This window comes from Gigantopelta aegis, chromosome 8 (genome assembly GCF_016097555.1).
Source record: "Gigantopelta aegis isolate Gae_Host chromosome 8, Gae_host_genome, whole genome shotgun sequence".
Taxonomy (NCBI): Eukaryota; Metazoa; Mollusca; class Gastropoda; order Neomphalida; family Peltospiridae; genus Gigantopelta; species Gigantopelta aegis.
Window position 1 is genome coordinate 54,760,688 of NC_054706.1, and position 23,727 is coordinate 54,784,414.

Here is a 23,727-nt window from a genome sequence, read left to right on the forward strand (position 1 = left end):
AGTAATTCAGAAACAAAGGTTAAATCTGTCTTAAGCTCACCTTTGTATCTTTGTTTGTTTCTTTCTTTCCTCATTTCTTTCATTTATTTTGACTAAATGTTAATGCTTATATTCAATTAAATGTCAAGTATGCAGCCTTGGGCATACACCTACATGTAAGATATCTGGGCTGTCTGTCTAGGACAGTAGGGTAGTAGTTAGTGACGCACTCAAAACATTTTATTTACGGTTATATGGCGTTATAAGGACCACATAGATATTGAGAGAGGAAACCCGCTGTCGTCACTTCATGGACTACCCTTTTCGATTAGCAGCAAGGATCTTTTATATGCACCATCCCACAAACAGGATAGTACATAGCACAGCCTTTGTTACACCAGTTGTGGAGCACTGGCTGGAACGAAAAATAGCCCAATGGGTTCACTGACGGGGATTGATCCTGGACTGACCGCGCATCAAGCGAACGCTTTACCACTGGGCTACGTCCCGCCTAGTTAGTGATATGAGAGAGAAATCAGTGAAGCGACCTTACACCTTCCTTCCTAGCCATTAGAATGGATAGGTAGGTAACTAGTTTAACATGCTCATATACCAACAGGTTTCGAACATGCCCATCCCCAAATCCGACCTTAGATAAAATCGGGGGCCTGACTCAGGACAGATTAGAATGGAAGGGAGCAGCTAGAGATCATGTGTAAGAAGAGACCCACTGAGCGCTTGGACATATATTTCATGAATAGAAAAAGTAATTTTAAGCCTCAAAAATACAATCATGACATACCCCATCATGTTTCTTCACATACAAGCCAGGCCCTGTAAAAGAAATGCTTCATATTACATCACAGTGTATTGACTTTTAGAAAGTAATGTTTGAAATACAGACAAATAAATCAAGACAATTATTAATCCTTGGAACTTTGTCAGATCATCAACTTTGTACCATGAAAAATAAGAGGATTTTTTTTCTTCTCAATTATACATGTTGTGACTTGTGTGTGCTATGGACACAGGCGATGTCTCACCCTTAATTATTGGAATGCTATTTGGCATTGTTTGTTATGAACAATATACATGTTCATGTATGTATAATAAATCGAGGATATTTCATGTGTTTTGTTAAATATGATTTATATCTCATCTCGTGAAGTTTGCAATCATATCTCAGTGAAATTTTCACTCTAAAATGTGTTATCGTCACTGAGTGATTGATAACACTTTTATTTCACTGATATTTTAAGATATTTCACTACATGTTATATAATAAATGTTTAAACTTGCCATCCACAATTTATAGAAAATCACTAGTTTTTTATTTTTAATTAAAAATATTAATATTTTGGGTCCAATTTAATTGAGAAAGTTAAAAAAAAGAGAAAATACTTTCAACAATTCGTTAAAACAAATCTAGCATTTTTCACAAACTTCAAGAATACACTAATAATAATATGTTGCTATTAAAATGAATGTAATACATGCACTGAGTGAATTAATTATGACAACAGAACATATCATGTATGGGCATAGGAAGGTGCCAAGGGGGGGAGGGGGGCACACACACACATAAATACATGAATAAATATATAAAGACCACTGCTGCTGCTACAAAATGGGGGGGGGGGGGGTGCACATGGTATGGTGAATAATTATGTGTAACTGTGCATAGCAACACAGAGAATTCATCTACGCATCTCCATCAGGGATCACCAAATTAGCTATATTCTAAGGGTTTTATACAATGTGGCTACAACATTTAATAGGCCTATTTGGCTTAAATTTTCCTTAAAAAAGCCACTTTTAGTATTTATTATATAGTGTCAATTCATATTGTGATACTTGAAATGGTAATACATGTACATGTGAAGTGAGTGATTGTTATTGCCTTCTAATGTGATCACAAAAATAAGTAAATATGACACTAACTTAAAGGGACATACCCTAGTTTGTAAACACTAAGGCATATTTCTGTCCCTTTAATTTTTTTCAAATTATTGATTTTCAATCCACTCTTCAAAAAAGTAGGGGAGCTCTAATAAGAATTTACAGTTGCCAAAATTGTAAGGTATATTAGCTGTGGGGAATGGTTACATGATAATAGTGAATTAATTGTGAAAACATTACAACCGGTAGTTCAGTATTACAGTAGATTTTATGACCACCAAAGATCTTGAAGGACGATTGGAGTCAGAAGTGAAATTTGAAAGATGACGTTTTTTTATCAGTAAATTGCAAATTCAAACAATAAAAATGACTAAAAACAAAACAATAACAACTGTATGATCAACAGAATAAAAAACATTGACAGAAATAATGTTCCACAGTGATTAATGGACCTTCCTGGAAATTGTCAAAATCGAGATTGACACCCCACGCACGTGTACGGGGCAACTATGTGATGCATGTGCAAACTATGGAATGTGTTTCGGTGTGTTGATAAACAGACCTGAACGTTCATTTGAGTGGTCAAAATGTACGTTTGGTCTAATAGTTGATATTAACATTAATATTTCAGATTCCCCTACTTTTTTGAAGAGTATATATATTAAAATTGTCCATGCCTTGTAAACATCTTAGGCCCATTAATAATGTTGGCAGTCTATTTACAGAATTAATTTTATTATGAAACAATATATACATGTAATTATACTAAAATATTCATGTTTCTTTCGTTGTTCAGTACATATTAGAAATATCTATAAATATTTTTTTCATGTTTAGCTCAATATTTAATGCAAATAGCAGGTACTTTTTGCACATTCTATCTACTATCATCATACACAGTTTGGTGATGCGTGTAAACACAATCTCATGCATCAGATTTAACATGCTGTGATTTGTGGATTATATCAACTGTCACCGTCTGTGTTTGTTCCGTGGTCTACACGTTGGCATGTCTCCATCTTATCGGGACCAATGTACGAGTCCATCGCTGGGGACAACTGGCTTTCTGACATATACACAATATATTGTGGAAATGATACACACAAACTAATTGAGGGGGAATTTTTTTATTATTATTATTATTATTTTTTTTTTTTTTTAAATGAGTTTATTGCGCACAGATTAGTTGATAGTGTCAAGGTTGGGGAGCCTTGAATCATTGCCTTACAAAAATACATGTATATAATCATACCTTCTAGTTACATACATTTGAATTTGTTTAAAAACAATACATAAATATGAATACAATAATGGTTTTGATCTGAGGTGGACAGGGGAAAGAGAATGGACAGATGAAATGAATCGGGGGGGGGAAGAGGAAAGATAAACAGAAACTAAAAAAGAAAGAAATAAGCATGTATTATTTACTCGTATTGTAGATAAAGATTATTAAGATTAACTGATTAGCAGTATAACGTTTTGTCTGTTTGCTCTATGTGCTATGGTGTATTTATACAAATACTTTTTTTTTTTAAATGCTGATACAGTAGTATCCAGTAATTAAGCTAAAATTTTCTGAAAACTGTTTTGTCCAATATTTATTCCATGGAATCATTTCTTCTTTTAGCATTTTTTGTTTGTTATCACTTAAAGCCAATGAACCTTTTTTTAAAATGTATGTACCTTTTTTGTGTAGTATAAAATTAATTTTGAGTTACTACAAACATCAGGATGACTAAAAACACTTTAAATTTGGCCAAACTGATAATTTAAGCACAACATTTTTACTAATGTATAAGTTAATGAACACTAACAGTTAGAAAACAAGGGGAAAAAAAGGGGGAAAAAAGCAACAAGAAATGGAAATATTTTACTCTTCTTATTAGGCCAATAACTAGTGACAGTGGCTTTAACTGATTTTTTTTTTTTAAATAACAACTTAAAATTTTCCCTGCTAAAATGGTTGGTCAGTTTAAAAAAAAGAATGTTTCAAAGGCCAGTTTAAGTTTGAACCAGTGTAAGAAATCAACAACATTGAAGTGAGGCCTTCTAATATTCAGTCTTTTAAGAGCATTTGCTTTCTGAACAACTAAGATCATCAAATTAACTCCTAAAACAGAAGTGTAAAAACTCACCCACATACTGCTGTTTGAACTCGAGACGTCGGCGCACGACGTCCTGGTGCGGGTTTGTCAGGAGCGGGATGATGAAACGCCACAATGTCTTCTTGGACGGTGTGTCCAGCATCATTTCCATCTCCTCCAACAGCGACTTGATGTCTCTGTGAGAGAAACGGGCAACAATACTTAAAAGTTAAAATTCAAGTTTGTTTTGTTTAATGACACCACAAGAGCACATTGATTTATTAATCATCGACAATTGGATGTCAGACATTTGGTAATTCTGTCTTACAGTCTTAGAGGAAACCTGCTACATTTTTCCAGCAGCAAGGCATCTTTTACATTCACCACCCCACAGACAGGATAGCACATACCACAGCCTTTGATATACCAGTCGTGGTACACTGGCTGGAATGAAAGATCGCCCAAACTGCCCACTGACAGGTGAAAAATACTAAGAACAGGAAGAGGATAACACAGAGCTCTGATATTAGCCAATTCACAAAAATTAATTCTGTTGTAAAATTATTTCATAAAAATCACCAGAAGAAGCCTGATAACAGAATTACTACGTGTATGTTTACTGAGATTATTTAGTTTGTAGGCAAAGGAAAACATAATTTTACTAAATATTTTCAACAAAATTTTGCTAAAATTCTAAAAATATTTTGTGGCCATCTTAAACATTGACAGTATTATTAAGTGTTAACATGTTTACAACCAAAATGCTTCAAGCAAATATCTGAGCTTATGTCAAATGTTGGCAAGAAAAAGAATGTAGAATACATATTTAGTAATGAAACATGTCTTATAAATTTAAACAACAACAACAACAACAAAAATGACTGCTCTAGCAAAGATTTTAACAAATTCAGGACAATTAATTATAAAAACTAAAAATTAAAATCAAGTATTGCAATTATTCTGTCAGATGTCAAATTCAATGATTAGACAATAAGTTAATATGTCATTACCTGAGACAGTTAATTTCATTACCTGTCATCCTCATACACATAAAGCAGGCGTTTTAACAGTGACCTTTCCTCTGAGGTCAACAGGAAGTCTATCTGCTGCTGAAATGATGGTGACAGCTCGGACAATCCCGCAGGAGAATCCCAGTCAATTTCATCGTTTCCATCTGTAACACAAGACAAATATCTCTGATGTACAGGCTTTTCTACAGTTTAATTAGAGACACTGATCCAAGTTCCAGAGTTATATACCTTTTGTATTTTGCATAAAATATATTTTGAGCCACTATAAACATAAGGATGACATTTTGAATAATCAATATTAATATCAGACTCAAGAAGTTGTAAGTAATCTGAGTAAGAAAAGCTGTAATAGCCAAAGATATGTTACTCTACCTAATAGCTAGAGTTATACACAGTACTTCACTCATATCGAAAAAAAAAAAGTTTGGTTTGTATAACGACATCACTAGAGCACATTGATTCATTAATCATCGGCTATTGGATGTCAAACATTTGGTAATTCTGACATATAGTCATCAGAGGAAACCTGCTACATTTTAATTTCTACATTCTAATGCAGCAAGGGATCTTTTATATGCACTTTCCCACAGACAGGATAGCACATACCACCACCTTTGATATACCAGTTGTGATCCACTGGCTGGAACGAGTCACTCATGTTGAAAACAATTATTAAAGAAAAAAGATCTTACTCTGTTGGACATTGTTTCCATGCCTCTGAATTCTCACCACCTCTGAAAATAATTAATAAAACACTGGTTATTTTATGAATAAAAACAAACGACCAACAAATTATTATATTTAGATATAATGCACTAAACAAAATAAAATATGATCTCATTTATAATTAAGACATTTCATGTATATGAGAACTGAAACATAATAATACTATATGGACTATTATTATCCACATGGTTCAACATAATTGAGTTAATAATAATCATACGAAGCACACCATGTAATAACAAGTGTTATGACATCACTCAGTCGTCTCCTTCTAGTTGTGGCTGAAACATTTTGAGTTGGGGCTTGTTATTCATAAAGAAAACAACAATAATAATATGGATAATAAAGAAATTATTACACTTGCGTGTGAGTCGTACTGAGTTTATAAAACTCGTGCCAGGATTCATGTATTACCCTCGCTCTCGTTCGGGCAATACAACAATCCTGACACTCGTTTTGTAAAATCAGTACAACACACAAGCTCGTATAATAACCTCTATTTATTACATTACAGACCCAAGCAACTTGGATATACAGTTTACCATACAAAAGCGGTAAATACCATAATCTTTGAAATACCAGTCATAGAACACTGGTTAGACTTGACACGGTCCATTGGATCTGCAGAAGGGGGTCAATCCTATAATCTACCTTACTCCCACAAGCTAGCATTCCACCACCAAGGAATATCCTGCCCTCTAGCGTGGAGCACCCAAGGCATCCAATATGTGGAGAAGCAGGATGTAGCTAGTAGCAGAGTGCTCACCTGAGGTGCTGTGAGTCATAAGACTGACTGCCCACAGTGATCCTGTTGCATTTATCCCATCCTAATTTAAATAATGCCCTACAACTGGTATATCAAAGTCTGTGGCATGTGGTGCATTGTCTCTGGGAAAATGCCTAAAGAAGATCCTTTGCTGCTATTCAGAAGGAGAAGACTTTTTGTCAGCAGCAGAATCCCCCTTTCTCTTGCTCTCTAGACCATGTGTCAAAATGTCTATCAGACCTCACCATTTAAGAGGAAGAAGAAGAAGAAGGAAATGTTTTATTTAACGATGCACTCAACACATTTTATTTACGGTTATATGGTGTCAGACATATGGTTAAGGACCACACAGATATTGAGAGAGGAAACCTGCTGTTGCCACTTCATGGGCTACTCTTTTCGATTAGCAGCAAGGGATCTTTTATTTGCACCATCCCACAGACAGTGTAGTACATACCACGACCTTTAATGTACCAGTCGTGGTGCACTGGCTGGAACCCATTTAAGAGGAGTAATTACTCTAGCTCCTCTTCACTCCCCTGAGACTAGTTCAAGATGAGTAATTTTTAGCTGCCCTTACCATGTGAATTTTAAATAAATAGTACGAACCGGCCTCAGTAGTGTCGTGGTTAAGCCATTGGACATAAGGCTGGTAGGTACTATTGGCCTCGGTGGTGTCGTGGTTAAGCCATTGGACATAAGGCTGGTAGGTACTATTGGCCTCGGTGGTGTCGTGGTTAAGTCATCGAACATAAGGCTGGTAGGTACTATTGGCCTCGGTGGTGTCGTGGTTAAGCCATTGGACATAAGGCTGGTAGGTACTATTGGCCTCGGTGGTGTCGTGGTTAAGCCATTGAACATAAGGCTGGTAGGTACTATTGGCCTCGGTGGTGTCGTGGTTAAGTCATCGAACATAAGGCTGGTAGGTACTATTGGCCTCGGTGGTGTCGTGGTTAAGTCATCGAACATAAGGCTGGTAGGTACTATTGGCCTCGGTGGTGTCGTGGTTAAGCCATCGGACATAAGGCTGGTAGGTACTATTGGCCTCGGTGGTGTCGTGGTTAAGCCATCGGACATAAGGCTGGTAGGTACTATTGGCCTCGGTGGTGTCGTGGTTAAGTCATCGAACATAAGGCTGGTAGGTACTATTGGCCTCGGTGGTGTCGTGGTTAAGCCATCGAACATAAGGCTGGTAGGTACTATTGGCCTCGGTGGTGTCGTGGTTAAGCCATCGGACATAAGGCTGGTAGGTACTATTGGCCTCGGTGGTGTCGTGGTTAAGCCATTGGACATAAGGCTGGTAGGTACTATTGGCCTCGGTGGTGTCGTGGTTAAGTCATCGAACATAAGGCTGGTAGGTACTATTGGCCTCGGTGGTGTCGTGGTTAAGTCATCGAACATAAGGCTGGTAGGTACTATTGGCCTCGGTGGTGTCGTGGTTAAGCCATTGGACATAAGGCTGGTAGGTACTATTGGCCTCGGTGGTGTCGTGGTTAAGTCATCAAACATAAGGCTGGTAGGTACTATTGGCCTCGGTGGTGTCGTGGTTAAGCCATTGGACATAAGGCTGGTAGGTACTATTGGCCTCGGTGGTGTCGTGGTTAAGTCATGGAACATAAGGCTGGTAGGTACTATTGGCCTCGGTGGTGTCGTGGTTAAGCCATCGGACATAAGGCTGGTAGGTACTATTGGCCTCGGTGGTGTCGTGGTTAAGTCATCGAACATAAGGCTGGTAGGTACTATTGGCCTCGGTGGTGTCGTGGTTAAGTCATCGAACATAAGGCTGGTAGGTACTATTGGCCTCGGTGGTGTCGTGGTTAAGTCATCGAACATAAGGCTGGTAGGTACTATTGGCCTCGGTGGTGTCGTGGTTAAGCCATTGGACATAAGGCTGGTAGGTACTATTGGCCTCGGTGGTGTCGTGGTTCAGCCATTGGACATAAGGCTGGTAGGTACTATTGGCCTCGGTGGTGTCGTGGTTGAGCTATCGGACATAAGGCTGGTAGGTACAGGATTCACAGCCCGGTACCAGCTCCCACCCAGAGCAAGTTTTAATGACTCAATGGGTAGGTGTACGGCCACTACACCCTCTTCTCTCTCACTAACAAGTAACCCTCTGTCATGGACAGACAGCCCAGATAACTGAGGTGTGTGCCCAGGACAGAGTGCTTGAACCTTAATTGAATATGAGCACAAAAATAAGTTGGAATGAAATAGTACTACAATAGAATTAAATGACAATAAGGTAATATCTTAAATGGCATCCCATAATCCAAGTTATAGAGAGCAATTAATCCCCTCCCCTCTTCCAACGCCATATAACCGTAAAGAAAATGTATCGAGTGCGTCGTTAAATAAACCACTTCCTTCCTTCCTTGCCCTCCCCTCTATTTTAATCAGGGCAAAGTCTGATCCATGTAAGACATCAAATACAAAAATAATATAGCTGTACAGGGGTTGAAAGTGGCTAAAATTCCTTCCAAACATTTGGTCCGGCAATTAAGCTACAAATTCCACCAGACCGAATCAAAACCTGCTGAACCAAACATGATGATAAAGTATAAACACCAAATAATTGCCGGCCGGTCCCATGGGATGGCAGACAGAAATATTTCCTAGCCCATGGTGATGTTGACAAGTAAAAACTGGTTGAGATGGTAGTATTTTGACCACAAAAAAACAAAAACAGAAGACATTTTGCTGATGAATTGAGCTGGGTTGATTTTTATATTTTTTAAAGGTTGGACAAACAGTCATTTTGAACTTTTAACATTTTGATTCTGCTGTAGTTTTACATGAGTTGATGTGTTTTAGTAAACAAATATTCTTTCTCATGCCAGACAGGGTCAACCATGCCAGACGGGATCAACCATGCCAGACAGTCAATTATGCCAGACAGGGTCAACCATGCCAGAGAGAGGTCAATGGGGTTGAGTATGTGAAGTTCTCACCCAGTAGCACATGTTGTGGAAGATCTATTCTGTGCAGACAATACTCCTGGTGCTGAATGGGCAGCTTGGTCATTATAAACATCCACAGAGTCTTCTTGGAAGGTGTGTCCAGTATCGCTGATACGTCCGTGTACAGTTCTACAACATCACTGCAACAAAAACATGCTGAATTAACATAGAGAAACCATTTTATGTGATAATTAAATTTTATTTTGTACAGGAGAAAAAAAAAACCAAAAAACACAGACATTTTGCTGATGAATTGAGCTGGGTTGATTTTTATAGTTTTTAAAGGTTGGACAAACAGTCATTTTGAACTTTTTACAACCCATCTGATTCTTCCCTGGACCATTATCCACCCACCACCATAGCAGTCATGTTCATCAATGTAGGCATTGTTAGAGTGTTCACCAACTCATTTGCACACATTGAAATCATGTTCAGGAAACTCTTGGTAATACCTGGATTAAAATATGACCTCTTTCACAGTCACAAATATATGCAATCTTTAACAAACTTTGAGTAGTATAGTTCATGATTTACAATATTTATTTTAATTAATTTGCATATCAGAATGACAAGAAATGATTAGATTCCAGTATTAGGACATACATGTGGAGAATGTGACTGAGATAGATACACAATACAGTACCTTGTCACTTCGTATGTCAACAGTGATCGCTTTAGCTGTGATCTCTCCTTTGGAGTGAGCAAGAAATTAATCTGAAATAAAATCTTTTTAAGTTATTAATATATAGGATAACTCAATTTTCAAATTTAGCCAAAATTGTATTTAATAATCACCTATGAGATGGAGAAAAACTGCTCTTCAAGAGCAAATGGCTTTTAGGCAAGACTTTAAAAAGATGTAGACAAAATATAGGTAAAATACTCACTGAGAGATATTCCTACATTTTAAAGGAATGTTATCCTCATAATTAAATTTAATTTATGCAGGTTGTTAGTGGACAGTTTGACTTAATATTGCATCACTGGCTTAAATTAAAAATGTTTACCTCTTGCTCACACATGCATACATACAACCAGACCTGTCAACCCTCCCGGATTCCGCGGGGAGTCTCCTGGTATTTGATCAAATCTCCTTTCACCTGTGCGGGAGACAGTTTCTCCTGTTAAATGACATTTTTGTAAGCATAAAAAAAATCGATCCTCTTTTGTCAAAATAATAGAAGGGAAGTAACTCTGCCTTTTTTTCTCATTCGGAAAATGTCGACTACTTTCGGTTTCCGAGAATGTAACAGGCCGAATTGTCCCGACTGTTTAACCTTTGCCGAAGTGAGAATTGTGGGATAGCCTATTTATATTGTTAAAAAAGCACATGGAGTTTATAAAATGATGTGTTATTATAATGTTTGTTGTCATCGTAATGGCTACGAAGCGTGTTGCCGCTAATTAAACAGGCTGTGTATTGACATTCAGTGTTGCCATATAAAAAAAAAAAACTATCCAATTTAGTTCTAATAACACCTCTGAATTGTAAAATGTCTTCCCACTGGATTACATAATGCAACTATGACAAATCTGAACTGCCAGACTCCCGAGTTGACAGCGATACACACGATGCATGTTAAAATCACATGTCACAGCAAGACAACGAAAAGACCAATTAGCTGTATAAACATACTTGTGTCAGTTAATTTTGTATGTTTGTGCGGTAAAATGTTGGTTATAAGGGTACACTTCAAGAAATTATTTTTGTACAATTAAAAAATGTTGTGTTTGACATTGACATAAAGTTACTCACGGAAATGGGTATAATTCCGGTATATTTCACACGATGTCCGTAATGAGGTTTTACTTATGATTAATGAAAATACAATGTTTATTGCATCATTATAATGATTTTAAATCAGTACCACGCCACCGTTCCTCATTACAGTAAAAACTGAATATTAATTTATAAGATTTATATAAATTTGTCTTTGGTACTTAGGTACACTAACCACTAACCACAAATGATAATGTAACGCAACCTGTAAGGCTGTAAGTGTAATACCGTAAATGTACTAATTAAATTTTTTATTTCTTGTTCATGTTCTTAACATTTTTGGATAAAATATTTTTTTTTTTAAATATGTATTAAATCATAATAATATTTAAACTTAAAAAAAAAAAAAAAATGCCAAGATCTAAAGTTAAGAAGTATATATGACATTATAAAGTATTCATATAACTTATTGTAATAATGGTTTTTTTTTAAATCTTGCGATTTTGGGTTAAATTGTGTGAATTTAAAAAATCTCCTGCTTTTTGACCAAATCTCCTGCTTTTTCAACACACACCTCCTGCTTTCTCTTGACTAAAGGTTGACAGGTCTGCATACAACACCACACAAATACACACCAATGATACACACATACATAATAGTACACACTCATTACTTAATGACATACTAGTAATACTTTTTCAAAGCTAAGACATTGTGTTTATATTAAAATTCATTACAAACATGCTTGTTACTTGTGAACAGTCTCTTCAATGTCTTTAAGTTCATGTCTACTGTTTGCTCATATACAGCCCTAAGTTCAGCCACCAAACATTTCGCTAATGGTCGCGAACTATTTGATTGGTTCCCGACGTGGCCATTTGGTTTAACGTGAGGCACCTAAATCAGTCTAGCGGACGTGTTTCTGCTCGATCTGGTTGAACGCAGCCCAGGTGTACTTTTTCTTACCCTCTGTTTAAATGTGCGCCCATCTTTATCCACTAGATGTTGCTGTGTGAGCCACTCGGTGGAGGTGTGACTTGATGCGTCAGAGTCGGACGACAGAGACTCAAGACTCACAGCTGGGGCTACAAAAAAAAAAGAAAAAAAGTTATGACACCACTAGAGCACAATGATTTATTAATCATCGGCTATTCAATGTCAAACTGGGGCTACAAGGAAATTACACAAAATTTATAGAAAAAAACATGTTAACAGCCAGCTAAAAGAATATCAGTCACTTGAGGTAAACAAATCCCAACTAAAACACAAACACCCCCCATCCCACCCCCACCCAGCCTTGGTGGTGTAGTGGTGAAGCCATCAGCTTTAATGCTGGTAGGTTCTGGATGTGCATCTCGGTACCTACCCACTTCCATACTGAGTGTCTTTTCCTCTCACTAACCCCTAACAACTAACAACATTAACATCTGTCCTCTAGAGATAGACAATCCAGATAGCTGAGGTGTATGTGTGCTCTGAAGTGTATGCTACGAACTGAATTAAATAGATGAACAAAAATCAAGTTAAGATGAAATAATCTGAAAAAAAAAATCTATCTTTCACAGAATAGACAGAAATTTAAACTGACTTCCCTTCACCCCTCCCACGCCAAGATTTTTTTTTTTAATTCATTTTCCAAACCCCACTAATAATGTCTTTAGAAGTCTAGACCCCTGCACAATTTCCTGCAAACATGCTTGAATGTAGATAATATTTTTTTAATTGGCTTCTCAACTATATAAACAGGTATATTTCTTACTCATTCCTCCATAGTATCTGAGAATTTCAATGGTGGGAGCTGTGCCACTGTCCTGTAGTAGCTGAATCAGTCTGCTGTGACCACATCGTCTAAAAACAGAAACATGTTTCATCACTTTATAAATACCCTTCAGATATACATCGAAACAAACATTCTGAGAGTACTGCTAAAGCAATACCTGTCTCCTACTAAGCCTGACACATTTTTGTATCTCCTGAATTTAAGGGATATAACTCTGTCAAAAATGGGGAAAATCTCCCATGAAAGTCAAATTTTATTTGTAATCCTACATGATAAAGTTATACACACATTTTTAGCACAATATCTTGAGAGATTGTAAAAAACAAATGTATAGTAAACTAAATCAGAGAAAGATCGACAGACAGACAAACAGACAGGTAAATGAATGGACAGAGACAAAATCTATAGTCCCCTCTGGTTGGACTGATATAAGACTATATATAACATAATTAGGTGCATAATATATATATGGCCAAAGCGATACAGTTCACTTATTTCTACTTCTGCTTACTGGCCCTGGTGGTGTAGTGCTTAAACCATCAGACTTTAAGGCTGGGAGGTACTGGGTTCACTTCCCGGCATCACAGCTTCTTCTCAGAGCGAGCTTTAATGATTCTGTGGGTGGGTGTAATTAAGGCCACCACACCGATTTCTCTCGCACTAACTACTAACGCACTGTCCTGGACAGACTGTCCAGATAATTGAGGTGTGTCCCCAGTACAGTGTGACTGAATCTTAATTGGATATAAGTACAAAAATAAGTATAAACAACAACAACAGCTTCTGCTTGTTGTTACCTGACATCAATCCCATTCAGTCTCATGATGTAGTCTTTAGGCCGGAGACCTGCTCGCTCTGCCGAACCACCGGAATCAACTGACTCAATGTACGCTGGGTTACTTCCCTTGATCACAAAACCAAAACTGCCGTCATCTCGCAAGATCTGAACTACTCTGTAATGAAAGTAAGACTTTACCAGGCACGGTTGGTCTATACTACACGATTAAAGCCCCAATAAATAACTAATTTAAAAACTGTTTTGCTATCTTCCCTCGACTCAATGCCCTTCTTGAATTTTTGTCTGTTATATGTAGGTCACAAATAAATAGTTTTCACCATATGATGGACATATCATTGAGATGGACAATTACATCATTTAGTTTTGACACTTGTCACAAATAAATGCATAACAAACATAAAAATATAATAAGCAGTTGGAAAGACAAGGACTGGGATGTGGAGGTGGCTCGTGAAAGAAGTTGAAAGTTCATGTTTGTTTTGTTTAATGACACCACAAGAGTGCATTGATTTATTACTCATCAGCAACTGGATGTCAAACATTTGGTAATTTTGACATACGGTCTTAGAGAGGAAACCCGCTACATTTTTTCCATTAGTAGCAAGGGATCATTTATATGCACCATCCCATAGACAGGATAGCACATACCACATCATTTAATATACCAGTCATGGTGCACTGGCTGGAGCGATAAATAGTTCATTGAGCCCACCGACAAGGATCGATCCCAAACCGGCTTCGCATCAAGTGAGCACTTTACCACTGGGCTACATTCTGCCCCTACTGGAAGCAGACGACACACAATGGAAATAAGTGAAAGGAAAGGGGGAAGTGAGAAAAACAAAACAATAAAGCATATGGGATGTGATAACGACAAAATATCATCAGAAGAGGGTGTACCTGGACTGCCCTGGTTTGTTGGTAGCAGCAGCAGACACACTGGAGACGCTGGAAGCAGATGACAGATTTTTCATCCTGATCAGCTGGTCAAACTGGCCTCGGTGATTCGGCGGAACAAACGGCCTGAATTACACATATTACATTACAGTCTTTGTAGTCATCATACTTTATATACAATTTACTACCTTAAAAGACCTCTGGCTTGAATTAATATCTAAAGTTAAATTCTACAGGGAATGCGTACCAGCTTAGTTATGAAGCAATGAAAAAAGTCATATGCAAATGTGTGATGCAGATAGATATGATTTGTTAACATTTTCAAATGAAGTCAATAACTTTATTAAGATAGTGACAGAGAGAAAACATTTTTGGAATTGAGCTTGATCTGTTCAGGGTGTAAGCTGTTGTTCACCAAATCACCAAACGCAAACTAAACTTAAATTTGATGAAAATATTTCTTTAATAATTCGCCAATTAGCTAATTTGAAAATGTCTACCCATTTGTAAGTCTGCATCCATTTTGGCTGTTTGGCTAATTGAAATTTTCATTTGGCTAGAAATTTTCTGACCAAATTTGGGAAATTGCAAATATAAGTTTTTTGATTCATTTTAAACCCTGAATTGTTTATAACCCTTAATTTTAATTCTGGCATTATATTCTGCAAATAACAAATACAGAGGATTTTATCTGATCACTTATTACCTGACTTGTGAAAACATATCTACTTCTACCAGGATAGCATCAGTACATTGGCCCAATGTTGATTTTCATTGGAACTGGCAAGGTAGGAATTCACGGTCGCATCAACAATGGTTAATGAGCTATAGAGCTGATAATAAGTGACTCAGCAACAAATGAACCATAGTGGGTTAGCTGCTTGCCATAATAACCTGGCACAGGCCAACGATGAAGCCATTGGTACAGTGGCAAAGTACATGCTGTCTTTGTCAATTTTACTTAGCTTACAGCACATACTCATAACTGATCTAAAAAAAAAGTTTCTTTTGTTTAACGACAAAAACTAGACCACAATGATTTTTTAATCATTGACTATTGGATGTCAAACATTTGGTAATTTTACTATGTAGTCTAAGAGAGGAAACCTGCTAGATTTGTCCATTAGTAGCAAGAGATCTCATGACTGATCTCAAAGTAAAAATATCAACTCTGACACTGGTATTTTAATGTGTGTTAAATGGTCTAAACCTGATCTGTCTGAGGAGGTGTTGCTGGTGTGGGGTTTTCAACACAATGCCAAGGGCTTCACAAAACACTCCAATGTCTCGATTACTTTGTTTAGGTCACATACTGATAACTGATCTCAAAGTAAAAATATCAACTCTGACAGTGTTACTTTAATACGCGTTAAATGGTTTAAACCTGATCTGTTTGAGGAGGCGTCACTAGTGTGGGGTCTTCAGCACCACCACAAAGGCTTTACAAAACACTCCAATGTCCCAATTACTTAATTTAGGGAACTGGTTTTAAAGTAAAAATATCAACTCTGACAGTGTTACTTTAATACGTGTTAAATGGTTTAAACCTGATCTGTTTGAGGAGGCGTCACTAGTGTGGGGTCTTCAGCACCACCACAAAGGCTTTACAAAACACTCCAATGTCCCAATTACTTAATTTAGGGAACTGGTTTTAAAGTAAAAATATCAACTCTGACAGTGTTACTTTAATACGTGTTAAATGGTTTAAACCTGATCTGTTTGAGGAGGCGTCACTAGGGTCTTCAGCACCACCACAAAGGCTTTACAAAACACTCCAATGTCCAAATTACTTAATTTAGGGAACTGGTTTTAAAGTAAAAATATCAACTCTGACAGTGTTACTTTAATACATGTTAAATGGTTTAAACCTGATCTGTTTGAGGAGGCGTCACTAGTGTGGGGTCTTCAGCACCACCACAAAGGCTTTACAAAACACTCCAATGTCCCAATTACTTAATTTAGGGAACTGGTTTTAAAGTAAAAATATCAACTCTGACAGTGTTACTTTAATACGTGTTAAATGGTTTAAACCTGATCTGTTTGAGGAGGCGTCACTAGTGTGGGGTCTTCAGCACCACCACAAAGGCTTTACAAAACACTCCAATGTCCCAATTACTTAATTTAGGGAACTGGTTTTAAAGTAAAAATATCAACTCTGACATAGGTACTTTAATGTGTGTAAAACTGTCTAAACCTGGTCTGTTTGAGAAGGTGTTGCAGGTGTGGGTCTTTAACACCACTCCTAGGGCCTCACAAAACACCCCGATGTCTCGATTACTTATAGGTAGAGAACATACTCAATTGATCTCAAAGTAAAAGTATCAATTCTGACAATGGTACTTTCTTTTTGAGAAGACGTCTCTGGTGTAGGGTCATCAACACAACTCCAAGTACTTCACAAAACACCCCGATGTCTCAATTACTTAGTTTAGGGAAAATGCTCATAACTGATCTTAAAGTAAAAATATCAACTCTGACAGTGGTATTTTAATGTGTGTTAAATGGTCTAAACCTGATCTGTCTGAGATGGTGTCATTGGTATGGGATCCTCAACACAACTCCAAGGGCCTCACAAAAAACTCCAATATTACTTACAGGTAGAGAACATACTCATAATTGATCTATCAACTCTGACAGTGGTACTTTAATGTGTGTAAATTAGTCTAAACCTGATCTGTTTGAGAAGACGTCGTTGGTGTGGGGTCTTCAACACCACTCCCAGGGCCTCACAAAACACCCTGATGTCTCGATCCTCGGCGTACTGCTTCAGTATTCCCACAATGGCCATCTTCTTCTCATAGTCATCTCCCAGGATGATGTTCATCTGTAAACAGGATGGCGATCATGCAATTCATCATTCATTAAAATTTAATTTATTTCCGAGGTTAGGTCCACTTAACACTGAAACATCTTCATGCTTTTAACTGGTAGGGTTTGGATTAGAGTTATAGAAAATCTAATCTCCTAAAGTCTGAATCACATTGTTAATCACTAGGGGCGGGATGTAGCTCAGTGGTAAAGTGCTCATTTGATGCACGGTCGGTTTAGGATCGATCCCCGTTGGTGGCCCCATTTGGCTATTTCTCATTCCAGCCAGTGCTCCACAACTGGTGTAACAAAGGCTGTGGTATATACTATCCTGTCTGTGGGATGACACATATAAAAGATCCCTTACTGCTAACCAAAAAGAGTAGCCCATGAAGTGGCGACAACAGGATTCCTCTTTATATATCTGTGTGGTCCTTAAACATATGTCTGATGCCATATAACCGTAAATGAAATGTGTTGAGCGTGTTGTTAAATAAAACATTTTCTTCCTTTTGTTAACAACTATGATAAATTGCTATCCTACCTTTAATTACTGTTAAGATTTCCCAATGACAAAGATACCACATAACAGGTTGTAACCATATCACCCATATCGGGTTCATTTTGCTCTTCAGAAGGGGTGGATGCCTCCGAAGTAAGTGACATTATCAACCTGCCATTATAATGATTGCTTTATACATTAGCACATGTTACGAAGTTGTTAGATTATGTCACATTCTTCCACCCGTCTTGAAGAGTATTCCATAAAAAAGCAAAATGACAGCCGGCACAAAAGTGCATACTTTTTGTCCTACTAGATCTCAATGATATAGGTGGTATGGTTACAGTCTGTAGTATGTGAAATATATGTCAGTGTAATGGCGTTTTTCCATGGTTTGTGTCTGGACAAAATGTGGGGGAAATCTACCAGTAATTAAAGGTAGGAGGCTAATTTATCGTAGTTTGTTAACAATGTGGTTCGGACTTTAATTGATAGGGCTAGGGTTATGAAATATCCATGCTTCCAGATGGAAAGATTCAGTTTATAGGGTCACAAAAGATCCATGTCTCTAATTGGAAGGGTCAGGGTTATAAGCTGTCCGTGCTTCTAATTGGCAGGAGTATGGTTATAGAATATTCACGGTTCTAATTAGTAGGGTTATGGTATTAAAAAAGTATATTTTTCTAATTGTTAGTAGGTTTTTTTTTTCATTCTTGATTTAAAGAGACTGTCCCGAGTCTGTTGCTATAGTGATGATTGTTTCTGTCTTTCTAATTAACCTCTAAAGAAACATTGTCTTGTTAAAAATAACAAATACTGTATATTGAATGTATTGAGTGTTTCTGCATGATCATCCTAGCATGAAAAAAAAAGAATTCTTGTTTAAAATAACAATGTCTGTCTATTGAATGTGTTTTTGATCATCCTAGCACCAGAAATCCATAATTTTAAAACATAATATCTGTCATGGTTTTAAACAATATATCCTAAGATGTCATTAAACATTTCTTTACTTTCCAGTGTGTCTGAATCCTAACTGTATAAATAATTAAATTGAATGAATTAGCTACTTTAAGTACAGATCACTCAAGACACATTATCATGCACACCATGCTTAAATCACACAAATGAACTCCAAATGTGCATTAAATTGCCACTACCAAAAATCTTGATGTAACATCCAACTTAGCAATTAAACTTCCCACAAACATGAGGAAGTAACTTAACACTAAAGTTAAGCGTTTGTTTTGTTTAACAACCTCACTAGAACACATTGGTTTAATCATTTATTGGCTATTTGACGTCAAACATTTGATAATTCTGACACATCGTCTCCAGAGGAACCTGCTACAGTCAAACCTCTCAAAACCAGACCCTCTGTAAACTGGAATTCCATCAAAACTGGATGTTTTTCACAGTCCCTTTTTAAATATGGAAGAGAACCTCTCTAAACCGGATACCTCTTAAAACTGGACTTTTTAACTTGGTCACGAGGGTGTCCGATTTAGAGGAGTTTCACTGTATATGTTTCCATTAGCAGCAAGGGATCTTTTATATACTGAACAAAATAAGAAACTTCCGCTAACTTTGCTTGAACATAACTTGATGAAAACAAACCGGGGAAATAATTGTTATATATGCGTTTAAAGAGTGTTCCATGATGCATCGTTTGGTGCAAAAATCATGGCCATAGGTTAACAGAAACTGGGAGAAATTTCGACCAAGTGTGGTAGGGGTTAAAAAATAAAACACCCACTTAATAACGGGTATGACCACCTCTTGAATTGACCACTGCAGTGCATCGCAGGCGCATAGAATTGACTAAAGTGTTCCATTCCTGAATGAGCGCTTAATGAAGTTCGTTGACGTTAGCGGGTGGGTTGGGACGCCGCCTCAATCGTCTGTCCAGACTATCCCAGACATGCTCGATGGGGTAGAGATCAGGACTTTTAGCGGGCCAGTCATCAATGAAATCAATGTTATTTGTCCTAAGAAAATTGACAGTGTCTCTAGCTGTATAAGAGGTGGCATTATCATGCTGAAAAATTGAGATGTTGGCGTTGTTATGGAACAGAGGAATGACGTGATGAGCGAGAATGTCATCGTGGTAACGTTGAGCATTTAAATTGCCATCAATGATGACTAGTGATGAACGATAACCATGGGCAATGGCTGTCCAGACCATGACACAACACCCATCCCCGAAACGATCTCGTTCAAGAACACAACAGTCAGCATAGCGTTCATTTCTCCTACGGTAGACGCGCACCCTGCCATCACCACGTTGTAAAGAAAATCTGGATTCATCCGAAAAAAGAACGGTATTCCAGCGTCACCATATCCAACGAGTGTGTACACGTGCCCAATTAAGACGATTTAGACGATGACGTTGCATTAAAACGCATCCGAAATAAGGACGTCGTGCATGTAAACCGTTCTCCCACAGACGATTACGAACAGTTTGCCCACTGATTCGGTTATTATGAAGCCCAGGTGTGTTAGCAGCAGTAGCAGTGGCAGTTTGGAATCGATTGCGCAAATGCGTGTTCATGATATAGCGGTCTTGACCACGCGTTGTAACACGCGGACGTCCACGACGTGGCAAGTCGTTGGTGCTTCCTGTCGTTCAAAATCTTACGCGAAGATTTCGTATCGCTCGACTAGAACTCCCTACATGCCTTGCAACGTCTTCTGTTGACATGCCAGCATCAAACATGCCAATCACCCGTTCGCGTAAATTATTGGGTATTCTTGGCATACTAAAATGCTACAATGTAAAAAACTTTATTTTTTTTACAAATTTTGAAGCGTTTTCGTTCACTTGACAACAATGTCAGTAAGACAAGTAAAACAAATTGACCGAATACTACACGGGACATGTCGAATCATGCATGCACGTGCAAATTGAATTTCATGTTGTCGACGATTAACAGTGCAAAAATAATCGATAAAATTCATGAATCCTGATACCCGTAATACATATCAAGGCTAATACTACCTATATAATTTCATTACACAATGAATTCTTTAACACAACAAATACTATATGTACAAATTGGAAGTTTCTTTTTTTGTTCAGTATATGTGTGTACTTTCCCAAAAACAGGACAGCACATGCCATAGCCTTTTGATATATACCAGTAATGGGTGGGACACTGGCTGCGATGGAGGAAAACCCAGTCAGACAATGGGTCTACCAAAGTTTGAAGGGGATTTGATCCCTTGACCAGTGCTTCTTAGGCTTGACGGGCAGGACATAGCTCAGTGGTACAGCGCTTGCTTGATGTGCAGTCGGTCTGGGATCGATCCCCATCAGTGGGCCCATTGAGCTATTTCTCGTTCCAGCCAGTGCACCACGACTGGTATAACAAAGGTCATGGTATGTACTATCCTGTCTGTGGGATGGTTGATATAAAAGATCCCTTGCTGCTAATCGAAAAGAGTAGCCCATGAAGTGGTGACAGCAGGTTTCCTCTCTCAATATATGTGTGGTCCTTAACCATTTATCTGACGCTATATAACCGTAAATAAAATGTGTTGAGTACGTTGTTAATTAAAACATTTCCTTCCTTCTTAGGCTTGACCAAAGCACCTTAGGCTTGAAAAAAAAATTCCACCTTGGGCGAATACTCTACCGAGTGAACTAGATCCTGCCCCCATAACTTAGTAGCAAGCAACCCAATTTAGAAAAGCAGATAAAGTCCCATCAAATATTTAGATCTCTCCAGGCAAGAATCAAAGCAGCTTAATGCAATAGAAAACTAATTAACTGGATGGACTATAAAATTTTCATTTGTCATCTATATTTCATGATCGGACAGTTGTAAAGTTAATGCGTGTGATATTTATTTTTGTTGCTTATCTCTGGCATACATCTTGAAGGTAACAATCTAAAGATGTTTTGTTTTTTACAAGAGTACTTTAAGAATTGTGAAAGTATTTTGAAGCACATTAAATGAGTAAATTAGCAACTCAACAAAAAAAGAGTATTAACCTTTAGCATAAAAAATATAATAAACACACACACAAAACACACGCACGCAGAGAGAGAGAGAGAGAGAGAGAGAGAGAGAGAGAGAGAGAGAGAGAGAGAGAGAGAGAGAGAGAGAGAGAGAGAGAGAGAGGCAGACACGCACACTGCATGGTAATGCACTTTGGAATAATGTACATTATAATGTCCTAATTAAAGTTACATCCCCATCCTAAAACAAATTGTGTGTCCACCTTTGTGATGGCCATATTTAGAAAGCTAGAATATCTAGATATCCAGATTTAGCCAGCGAATGTAATGAAATTCACGAACATACATACATACAGCCTGGTCAATAATACGTATGAACTGGGACATTAACTCACAGCTGTTGTCATCAAGTTGACTGAACGCATCTGAAGAAGTCAATACCTACATGTTTACACTGCATGAACCAAATAGAACCATGTGCACATACATGTAGTAGAGTATGTGTGTGTGTCTGTGTGTGTGTCTCTGTGTGTTCACGTGTGTGTGTCTGTGTTTCTGTGTGCGCATGTGTGTGTGTGCATATGTGTGTGTGTTTGTGTTTCTGTGTGCGCATGTGTGTGTGTGCACATGTGTGTGTGTCTGTGTGTTTGTGTTTCTGTGTGCGCATGTGTGTGTGTCTGTGTGTGTGTGTCTGTGTGTTTGTGTTTCTGTGTGCGCATGTGTGTGTGTGCATGTGTGTGTGTGTGTGTGTGTGTTGTGTGTTTCTGTGTGCGCATGTCTGTGTGTGTACATGTGTGTGTGTGTGTGTGTGTGTGTGTGTGTGTGTGTGTGTTTGTGTCTCTGTGTGTGTTTGACCGGCCTCGGTGGCATCGTGATTAGGCCATTGGTCTACAGGCTGGTAGGTACTGGGTTCGGATCCCAGTCGAGGCATGGGATTTTAAATCCAGATACCGACTCCAAACCCTGAGTGAGTGCTCCACAAGGCTCAATGGGTAGGTATAAACCACTTGCACCGACCAGTGATCCATAACTGGTTCAACAAAGGCTATGGTTTGTGCTATCCTGCCTGTGGGAAGTGCAAATAAAAGATCCCTTGCTGCTAATCGGAAAGAGTAGCCCATGTAGTGGCGACAGCGGGTTTCCTCTCAAAATCTGTGTGGTCCCTAACCATATGTCTGATGCCATATAACCGTAAATAAAATGTGTTGAGTGCATCGTTAAATAAAACATTTCTTTCTGTGTGTGTTTGTGTCTCTGTGTGTGTGCATGTGTGTGTGTGTGTGTGCATGTGTGTGTGTAAATGTGTGTGTGCACATGCATGCTATACTGTATGTGTGTTTCTGTATGACTGTGGGTTTATGTGGGTTTTTTGGATGGGGGGGGGGGGCTGTATGGGTAACAATGCTGCTATATATTTTACACCAGTGCTACTACATAAACAAACAAACATGTACTCAGTGGTACGTTTTAAATTCATAAAATCAAGGATTTTTAGATTACATTTATTAACTCTGACTTCCAAGGATAAACAAAAAATAATTAATGTATGAATAATTCAGAAAACAAACTAGAAAAAAAACCCAACCCCAAACAAACCAATGAATAAATATATAATTTAATGAATGAATGAATGGATGGATGGATGAATGAATGAATGAATGAATGAATGAATGAATGAATGAATGAATGAATGAATGAATGAATGAATGAATGAATGAATCAGTCCTTCACATCTGTGATAAACGATCACACTTGTGCACCCAACAACACCTTCATTTTATCGTCAATCTAAAAATATAGTAACTGCACGTCTCC

The 23,727-nt window shown here is 37.8% G+C and overlaps 1 protein-coding gene across 1 annotated transcript in view; it reads right to left on the bottom strand.

Annotated features, from left to right (window-relative positions):
* The window catches only part of LOC121379725 (delphilin-like), a 54,820-nt gene that overhangs the window by 17,425 nt on the left and 13,668 nt on the right, over positions 1–23,727 (bottom strand). The window contains exons 3-13 of the mRNA XM_041508375.1: positions 17,311–17,465; positions 14,645–14,767; positions 13,743–13,898; positions 12,925–13,013; positions 12,132–12,250; positions 10,089–10,159; positions 9,437–9,585; positions 5,686–5,727; positions 4,995–5,136; positions 4,014–4,159; positions 782–813 (exon numbers count right to left, since the gene is read on the bottom strand). Of these exons, the coding sequence (XP_041364309.1) occupies positions 782–813; positions 4,014–4,159; positions 4,995–5,136; positions 5,686–5,727; positions 9,437–9,585; positions 10,089–10,159; positions 12,132–12,250; positions 12,925–13,013; positions 13,743–13,898; positions 14,645–14,767; positions 17,311–17,465 (1,224 nt within the window). The remainder of the gene's footprint in view (positions 1–781; positions 814–4,013; positions 4,160–4,994; positions 5,137–5,685; positions 5,728–9,436; positions 9,586–10,088; positions 10,160–12,131; positions 12,251–12,924; positions 13,014–13,742; positions 13,899–14,644; positions 14,768–17,310; positions 17,466–23,727) is intronic.